Source organism: Epinephelus moara, chromosome 23 (assembly GCF_006386435.1).
Source record: "Epinephelus moara isolate mb chromosome 23, YSFRI_EMoa_1.0, whole genome shotgun sequence".
Lineage (NCBI taxonomy): Eukaryota > Metazoa > Chordata > Actinopteri > Perciformes > Serranidae > Epinephelus > Epinephelus moara.
This window is the reverse complement of record NC_065528.1, coordinates 32722627-32732460: the sequence shown is the minus strand read 5'-3', so window position 1 is coordinate 32732460 and position 9834 is coordinate 32722627. Positions and strand designations below refer to the sequence as shown.

Genomic DNA, 9834 nt, shown 5'->3' with positions numbered 1-9834 from the left:
GTCCAATACTAACAAGCTGAAAGGGGGCATATCTCCACCTATCGTAGAGGAGTCGCACATACTTGGCTCAATAAATGGATTCCCCTCCCGTGCTTGTATACTGGGACAAGGACAGTAGGCCAGTTAGATGTCCTCGTCCAGCTGGGACTGTAGCTCCTGTAGCTAACTGGTGTGATAATCATGGAGGGACTGGATATTAAACGATGCAGTGAGGGCGGTGACAGTGAACCTGAACAGTAAAGTTGTGGTCACACGGATAAACAATGAGCTGAAACTCACTATAAACTCCTTAAAGCTGCAGATTCAGCTGCTACACACAGCTTCACGCTGTTATTGTAAAAATATAGAATAGAAACTACACAACAAAGGCAGAACTGTGTCTCTGGTTTACACGGACACATTCAAACACATGAATACTGACTGCAGCAGTTTTAAAGAGGAGCTCATGAGCTCAGCGAGCAGACACACACCACAGACTGTAAACTGAATATTTACATGAGAACATTTAACAGCTGCAGAATCTCTGATGATTCTCTACGAGCGACCCATTTCACATAATTCAATTTAATCCATTAAACACTGATTAACGCAGCTTTAATTAATGCCGTCTATTTAACTTCATTAACTGTATCCGTGTGTGTGTGTGTGTGTGTGTGTGTACCTGAGCCAGTGTGTCGGGGTCCAGAGCTCTGGACCGATGGGACTCACTGAAGCCGTGCTGCCCGCTGCTCGAGCGCCTGATGGGCGTGTCCTCCGGCCTCCGCAGCGAGTCGTGCCGGCTCACCGTCATGGTCACGGCGGCGGCTGAGCGGCGGCGGCGCTCAGGGCTGTCAAGGGGTGGGGTCAAGCCCTGGCCCCGCCCAAGCAGCAGCTCCCTGGGGCTGAAGTGACCCGTCACCGGCGGGGAGCTTCTCTCCATCACACCTCCGTTCCCGTGGCAGTGGTTGTCGTTGGAGCGGCCGAGGGGGCGGCGGAATAAACCGTCGGTCCTCTTCCTCCTGTGACTGTCGACAGGAAGTACAAACAGTTTTAGGGTACAGTTTACAGTCACTCAGGGCAGAAGGACTAACGACAGCATAAAGATAAAGTCGAGGACGATTCAGACGATCGTCATCTCTACGTCATTTTCCAAAGGTTTTAACTTTAATATTTGTCACCTGTGTTTCTGTGTCAAAGTCCTTCTGTAAATATTCAGTCTGATAAACACGGAGACACGGATCTGACTCTGTAACACAAAGCTCTATCTCTGTAGGGATCCTTTCATAATGCTGTCAGACACTTAGACACTGACGGTGTGAACAGAGGAGTCCAGGATGAAATGCACCATTATAAGTGAAGGCAAACTGCTCAGCCACTTCTCCTCCATAGATTAAAGTATTGTCAGTGAGGAGATGAGAGTGAAAGGTGTGTGATGTGTGCAGGCGGAGGGAGAGAGAGGAGTCACATGAGACTCAGGAGTGAGAACAGCCTGATGGTATTTATAGAGGTGAGAGAAGGAGAAGTTTAAACCGTCTCCGTCTCCTCTCCTGTGATAATGGAGGTGTCTCACACACAGACCTGTTGTAGGTCTCCGGTGGTCTGATGTCGGTGGGGGAGCTCAGCTCGCTCCTGGACCTCTTGTCGTCGGTGCTGCTGCTTCCTCCGTCGCTGTCCGCCTTCTGACTGAGCGTGTCGGACATGACGTCGGCCCTGAACACACACACACACACACAGACTCTCAGTCAGGACAGATGGCTCTGACACAGGAGAGCTGGACTAACACAACACACCAATCATCAATTAGCTGATCGATAGTCTGCAGTTAGTGACTCTCTCAGTCCAATAAGTCTGTGAATCAACACGCCGTGAAACAAATCCACCTGAAGCATCGCTGCAGCTCGTCCATGAATCACATGAGACACTGATGTTAACAAGAGCTTAAACACACTCTGCTTTAAAATGTTAAATACATGTAATAATTGAAGCTGCACGCAGCGATGGACGGGCCTCGATGATGCAGCTCTTCTTTTCTGTCAGAGTCAGACACTGCACACAGGAGTGAGATGGTGTTTTCTGCATCGAGTGCGGGTGCTCTAATGATCTGTTTCACTTTAGATTGTTCAGACAAAATTTAAGGCAACTGGATTAAATCTGTGGGAGGAGTTTGTTTAAGTACAAACTGGAAATGGACACAAAATGCACAAAACTGCACAGTAAATTCAAAATGGCCGACTTCCTGTTGGGTTTACAGCTCCAAGAGACTTTTTTGTAAGTCTTGAGGTGTTTCATGTGCCAACCAAGTTTCATACACGTAGGGGAAACCAACTCGGAGACTGCTTAGTAGAAATTTAATAGGAGGTGCTACTGTGTGAATGAACTGTTGGAAACTTCCCTCCATCTAACCAGCGCCCAGATCTCCCTGATCATCTCCCTGCTAAATTTTTACTGGCTCCAGGGCTGTTGCTCGAGTTGCAGGTTGTACTACATTTTCGTACACCTGCCACCACAGACACAAAGAGTACAGAAACGGATCAACCGCCTGGTGGAAATGTCACCTTCACAGCAGCGAAGATAACAAGAACAGTTGACCAATTCTTGTATTGTGCCTGATGATAATAAACTGTATCAGGTATGTAGTTAATCTGCAGATGCTCCGATTCAAAATGAGACAAAACTTTTCTATGGGTGTCAGTTTTTGAGTCCCGACGAAGGACAAATTGTGTCCTGTAACAGACGGTGAGGCTCGATGTTTTTAGACGAGATGATTTCTGGAAAACTTGCAGCCCCGACCGGCCGGTTCAGAGGAGCGAGGAGTCAGTGATGGAACAATTGGTCAATAAACAGGTTCACTGCAACCACGAGAGATCATTGAGCACACAGTTATAAATGTGCACACACAACATGAGGCTGATTGGTCCAGTAGTCTGTGAGATTAGCTGCAGACAGACAGACGCAAGAGTCGCTACCTTATCTTTACATTTTACACACAAACTGTTCCGATGAAGAAGTATGACTCTATTAACATTATTTTAAGTGCAGTTTGAGTTCCTACAGAATTAGAGGTTGTGCAGTTTGTGTGTTATTTCAATTGTTTTAATTAAGAAAACTGAATTTGAGGCAAAAACAAGGCAGAAAAACATCAATTTCAAAATGCAGATAATCAAAAATAGATGAAATATAAAATGATAACGGTAAGTTTTTAATGCTACCTGCTGTAAACGTACAAATAAACAAAAAACGCCTTTTAAACGATCTATATCATATTCACTATGTTTTATTATGTTATACAACATTTGTAATACTCTTGTGCATCTATACCACACCATATTATAGGTCATTTCCCATACTATATCATTAATATGTTAAATACAATGTCTGAATTAACGTAATGTTGAAACCAAAACAATATTAAAATAACATTTTCCTACCTGGTTTTTATAAACTCTGTCCTTCACAAACTCAGATTTAACTCTAAAATAATATAACAATGTTCATATATCCATACTTCTATGTGTTTGGGATTGATTTAATGTTTGTACAGAGGAATAAAATCTATCAGGTGTAAGAAAAATGAATATTTAAGAAGGTAAAACACCTCTGAATGTCGACCGCAGCTCTGACATATTAAAGCAAAATGGAAACAATATTAAAATAAAAGTGTGTGAATAAAGAGGTGTGTGTGTGTGTGTGTTTGCAGCTGAGCACTCGCCTGTCCTTCACCACGATGTACTGGTGAGGCACCAGGCCGTGGTTGCCGTTGTGCCGCCCCTCCCACCAGTCATGTGACGCTCGCTGGAAGAGCTGCAGGGACGCTCCCTTCTTGAAGGAGAGCTCGCGGCCCGACCGGCCCACGTAGTCGAACCTCGCCACCGCCTCCACGCCCTCGCCCTCTGCCAGAGAAAAGAGGAGGAGGAGGAGGAGGGGGGGGGGGGAGATGAAGATAAGAGGTGAACCTGAACCTGTCAGTCAGCCATCTCTGCGGCTTTGTTCCTCCCACAGCTCGACCAATCAGAACGCAGCATTCAAACAGTCTTTTCTATTAATCCTGATACAGAGAGAGGAGGAGGAGGGGGAGGGGAGGAGGAGGAGGAGGAGGAGGAGGGGGAGGAGGGTGTGGAGAACGGAGGGAGGGAGTGTGGTGGAGGGGGAGATGTCTCCATGGCTGCTGTTGCCGTAGCAACCCCTCTCCACCAGGGACACACACAGAGGGATGGGAGTGTGGGGGCGAATTGTGTGAAGGTCAGGGGTCGTGCGTACCCTCGTCGCTGGTCTGGGTCTCTGTGCCGCCGTCGGGCTCGGCCTCCTCCAACGCCCCCGGCTCGCTGAACGGACTCTCGCTGCAGGAAGAGGAAGAAGAAGAGGAGGAAGAGGAGGAGGAGGAAGATGAAGCTCAGATCGACACACTGTCCATTCAACATGGGAACAAAAGCAGGATGAACAGATGGAGACGAGGCTGCTGATCAAGAGTCTGAGGACGTTTATGCAACAATGCAGCGCCGGCACAACGTCAAGAGTTCAGCTCATGGCAGAGGAACGACGACTGTTCACAGAACCACTCAGAACCACACTGACACACAGAACCACACTGACACACAGAACCACACTGACACACACACGCTCTACACTCACTGCTTTAAAGATGACCTGGGAAATAAAACTTGTTTCTGATGTTCTCAGGTTCACATTTATTTATCCTGGCACTGTCTCGGCGCTGATGAGCCTCCTGAGCTGAGGAGGAAATACCGCAACTGGGGTGAGAAGATGGCTACAGAGGAGGAGATATCTTCCCTCCATCATTACAGGAAACGTAAGATCGCTGGTTAAAAAGATGGATGACGTCACATAACTCAGAAAGAGCGGGAGTGTTTTTCGTGAGGCCTCTCGTTCTCTGACACAAGAATTTACTTTGGGATAAATTAAGTTTTACGGAATCGAACTTCATGTCAGAAAACGCTTGACTGTAACGTGAAGATCAGAGTTCAGGAGGTTAATCTGGACGTAGAGACGCAGACACAGTGATAACATTAAGATATTATAATGAGATGAATCTGATTAACGACCGCTGAAGTGTCAGTGAACTCACCAGTACTGGTCTCCAGTCATACACTTCTCGTACACGGGGCCGGGCAGCTCCTTGGTGTCGGGGAAGATGTTGTCGTGGTTCAGGATCACTGTCTTGATGACCTCGTTGACGTGCGCCTGACAGGCCACCTGGTCCAGCGTGTCTGGTGTGGGCAGGAGGGTGGGGCCGAAGACGATGGCCAGGTTCCCAGCATCCATCATGTTCTCGTCGCTGTACTGGGAGAGGCTGAAGAGAAACATTAGCACTATTAAAATCAGTTTTCATATCTCAGTTTGGGCTCATAGAGAACACACAGCATCATATTTTATTTACACCTTCTTTATTTATCTATAAGCTCAAATCCTGTCGTTATCACACGTCTCATAGTTTGGACGAAACATCGATCCCATTTATGTTCAGCAGTTTTCAGCAGCAGCCATTCAGTGTATTCACATTCTGTCATCACCTCTTTGTGAGGTTGTTTTCAGCGGCTGAGTCTGCGACACCTGTCATGGATTTAAGCTCCGTCTACACGTTTAGAGATATTTTTGAAAAATGATGTCTTCCTCTTACGTTTAAAAAAATAACAGATCTGTCTTACAAACCCTCTCTGTCCACACTGGAACACACAAACAGCTCCAAACGATAAAGGCTACATACGCTACGCTATAAAACTGTAGTCTCTGGCAGACTTGAAAGGGATAGTGCAAACAAAAATGTAAATTCAGCCATTATCTACTCACCCATATGCCGAGGGAGGCTCAGGTGAAGTTTTAGAGTCCTCACATCACTTGCAGAGATCCAAGGGGAGAGGAGGTAGCAACACAACTCCACCTAATGGAGGCTGACGGCGCCCCAGATTCAAACGTCCAAAAACACATAATTGAAAATAGAGCTACAGGCTACAATGAGGCTAAAAACAGAGTTCAAATGAGGTTTTTCCAAACAACTTTTTATGTCGGGGCTTCAGGACACTTGGATCACTACGGACGAGCAGTATGGAGATATTTTGTGGTTTCAATTATGTGTTTTTGGACGTTTGAATCTGGGGCGCCGTCAGCCTCCATTAGGTGGAGTTGTGTTGCTACCTCCTCTCCCCTTGGATCTCTGCAAGTGATGTGAGGACTCTAAAACTTCACCTGAGCCTCCCTCGGCATATGGGTGAGTAGATAATGGCTGAATTTGCATTTTTGGGTGCACTATCCCTTTAAAAATGCAGACGCTGAGGTGGTGTGAATAACGTTAGGTTTCAGCGCCACCACAGCTAACTGCTACCGTGACAAGGTGATGAAATCTTACTGTGTAGTTGAGAAGCAAATATTAATTTATCTCTTTATATGAGCAGAGAGCTGCAGAAACTGATGACACAAACCCTCAATGAAATAAAAACTGTGCAGCTGAACACAGGCTTTAAAACTTTCCTCCTCTGTGAAACTATTTGCTGCCAGTTAAAACCTAACGTGTGTTCAGCAGTCAGATTATTGTTTATAAACGTGTGTCTTAATAAGATGCTGATGTTAAAATGTTTCCACACTCAGTGCGCCAGCGCTCACAGGACAGATAAATATTCTCTGAGTCCTCAACAGTGAAGCAGCTCCTGCTTTAATAACACTGGAGGTGAACGCACTTCACGGTGCTGTTAATAAACGCACCGATAGATTCAAGCTGCTACATCACACCTGCACATCACACTCTGCCCCCCTCCTCCTCCTCCTCTTCATCGCTGGCTGCTCTCATTCTATATTTATTTGAGAGGCTGCAGAGCTGCTGTAAGTGTGCTCCTCTCTCCTCTTTACCACAGGAGAGCTGTGTGTCCTCTCCTCAGCGTCAGGACGAGAGGAGCAACTCTGTGGAAATGGAACAACATGATGATTTGAGGCGTGAGCGGGAACTCACTGGTTGAGGAAGGCGAACAGGTAACGCATCACCACCAGCGTCGCCCTGGGGACGCCCAGCAGGATCTTACGGATGCACTGCGCTCTCTCGTACATGTTCTCGATCCCTGCGGCAAGAAACACACATCAGAAGAGCTGTCATCATCATCATCATCGTCAGTCCTGAGACAGTGAGAGGTGTCTGTGAGACGACGACAGCAGGCGGATCTTTATCTCTGCTGAGGAGGACGAGTTTCACAAACACAAAGAGACGCTGAGGAGACACAAAGACAGGGGAACTGAGAGGGGACGAGTGTGTGTGCGTGTGTGTGTGTGTGTGTGTGTGTGCGCGTGCGTGTGTGTGTGTGTGGGCTGAAGAGAAATTCAGTCTTTATTTCCACATCAGGATAATTAATGTTCATTAACAAGCTTCCTGGAAGCAGCACCAACGTTCAGGTCACATAAACGACCAAAGGAGTCCCAAATATTTTCATTAAAGTCATTTCCAAACCTTTTCAAGATTTTTCAAGGACCCCAAACCAAATTTCCATGACTATTAACAACATATGAGTACACAGCACTGTACGCTTTACAGCAAATGTTACATATTGAATCATAATCATTCTATGCAGTAACCCAAACGTGACGTCTCGACACACATCAGAGCTGCGTTACGTCAAAAGCTACAGAAAATAAATCTGCCGTCATGCTGCGTAATGTGGAAGATTATCTACGGAAGTTTAACGTAACAAATCATTTCTTTAAACTTAACAAAATTCCATGATTTTTCCAAAACTTTCAAGGACTTTACCAACACCATGACCTCTCCAAGCCTGGAAATTGAGATGTAGAAATTCAGTGAATTTTTTCCACGTTTTCTATTCCAGGAGTCAGGGGAAAAATCCATACAGCAAAGTATCATGATATCTTTGTGTGGCAGTATCATGTCGTCACACACAATGCCAGGTATCAGGTTTTTTATTATATGAATTATTAATATTACCAATACAAATTAAACTACTAGGTAGCTACAAGAATAATCTTTTTCAGTCCACTAGAGACATTTTACTGTGATATAAATATCTGAAACAGACTGAAAACTTTATCTTAACAGATCAAACGAATGCAGACAAAGTTTTTCTTTGGGGACAAAATTCACATTTGAAAAAAGTACAAAATCACAATATATATATATATATGTATGTTTAAGATTATTTTTTCGGGCTTTTTGCCTTTAATGTACAGGACAGAGTGAAATGGGGTGACATGCAGCAAATGGTTGCAAGCCGGACTCGATCCTCGCTGTAGCGAGGCATTGCCTCTGTACATGGGGCGCCGGCACTATCCACTACGCTACCGACGCCACAAATCACAATATATTTTATTGCAAAAAATATATTGCAACACGATAATAGCCAGTCAGGCTGTAACAAAAATATATTGCAACACGATAATAGCCAGTCAGGCTGTAACCTGTGACAGGCTGTCATGAGACAGTCACATATATGGAGTTTATTCACGTAGGTTTCCATCAGCAAAGGTTTGTGACAGAATCGGAGAGGAGAGGGAGAGACGCTGTGCTGCTGCCAGAGGAGCCGCTGAATGAGTTCCCTCTGAGCAGACGCCACAGTTTATTCCTACTGAAGCTGCTCCTCTTTCTGGAACCACCAAGGAGTCCATCATCATTTCACTGTCAGCCATGCTTGTTGTTGCCGTGGGTAACAGTATGACGTCAGTATGTCAACAAGTCCAAATATCGCGATATGAATTTTTCTTATTCTACATTAAAAATTATACCAGTATTATCATGAACGAGATGATGTGACAGCCCTACTGGAGACACTGATTAAGTAAGGGTTAATCCACTAGTAGGTGTGTTCCAAACGGTTTTAATGCACGACGTGGGGGCGAAGAACTACCCGACGCGCAGCAGTAAACAGATGGCGTTACTCACGGACGCAGGAAATGAGGTCATTGAACCTCTCCTTGGGGAACAGCGGGTTCTCCAAACCTCTGAAGTAAAGCTTCAACACTCCAGCCACCGAGTTGATGTCGTGATTGCTTTCCTCGTCAATCAGCGGGTCGTTACCTGGACGACGAGACAGAAACAGTCAGTCACACCCTGACCCGCCTGACGCTGTCGATCACGTGACCTTCAGGTCGACCTCTCACCTCTCTCGAAGGAGTTCTTGATGTCGTTGACCTCCACCTGTGACCCTGACACCCGGAATATACCCTGATGCTGAAGACCTGTTGGGAGCAGACGGGTGTTTGTCTGTTAGTCTGTTGGGTCGTCATGGTAACCTCGCTGAATTTTTAATATCTTATCAGAGCTTTTATCAGAGGAAACTGAATCAGTGTTTTTCAAGACTTTTAAAGACCTGCAGATACAGCTGATTACTCTTTTAAAAAGTGTCAGCATTTAATTAGAACAATAAACTCTAAACACTAATCACGTCTTTCAAACCAGAGTTACAGGTGATTCACAACATACGATATCATAGGATTAAAACAAAAATAACAACTACAGATGTGTACTTCTGATCAGTAACAGCTGGGTCAGATCAAACCTGGATGTCGTGAGTGAAACTCACCGTGTAGGTTGATGTAGCGGATGCAGCTCTCCACAAGCAAAGGTATGGCTTTGGTTGAATCCTGTGAACAGTCAGCAGGTTCACAGTCAGGACTGATTATTGATTATTGACTCTGGAGTTCTTCTCCACTCCTGGTTCTGAGTCTGAAATTTTAATACTTCTGTACAGTCTCAAACCACTGCATTAAACTACTGAAGCACACAGATTATAGCGTAAAACTTCACATTTTGCTTAAAGGGATAGTGCACCCAAAAATGTAAATTCAGTCATTATCTACTCACCCATATGCCGAGGGAGGCTCAGGTGAAGTTTTAGAGTCCTCACA

At 45.4% G+C, this 9834-nt stretch overlaps 1 protein-coding gene across 1 annotated transcript in view; it reads right to left on the bottom strand.

Moving 5' to 3' along the window:
* Positions 1–9834, bottom strand: part of LOC126385269 (SLIT-ROBO Rho GTPase-activating protein 1-like) — a 43881-nt gene that overhangs the window by 1848 nt on the left and 32199 nt on the right. Inside the window, exons 14-22 of the mRNA XM_050036879.1 lie at positions 9510–9570; positions 9088–9165; positions 8870–9004; positions 6938–7043; positions 5063–5287; positions 4237–4316; positions 3689–3869; positions 1558–1689; positions 662–1004 (exon numbers count right to left, since the gene is read on the bottom strand). Of these exons, the coding sequence (XP_049892836.1) occupies positions 662–1004; positions 1558–1689; positions 3689–3869; positions 4237–4316; positions 5063–5287; positions 6938–7043; positions 8870–9004; positions 9088–9165; positions 9510–9570 (1341 nt within the window). The remainder of the gene's footprint in view (positions 1–661; positions 1005–1557; positions 1690–3688; positions 3870–4236; positions 4317–5062; positions 5288–6937; positions 7044–8869; positions 9005–9087; positions 9166–9509; positions 9571–9834) is intronic.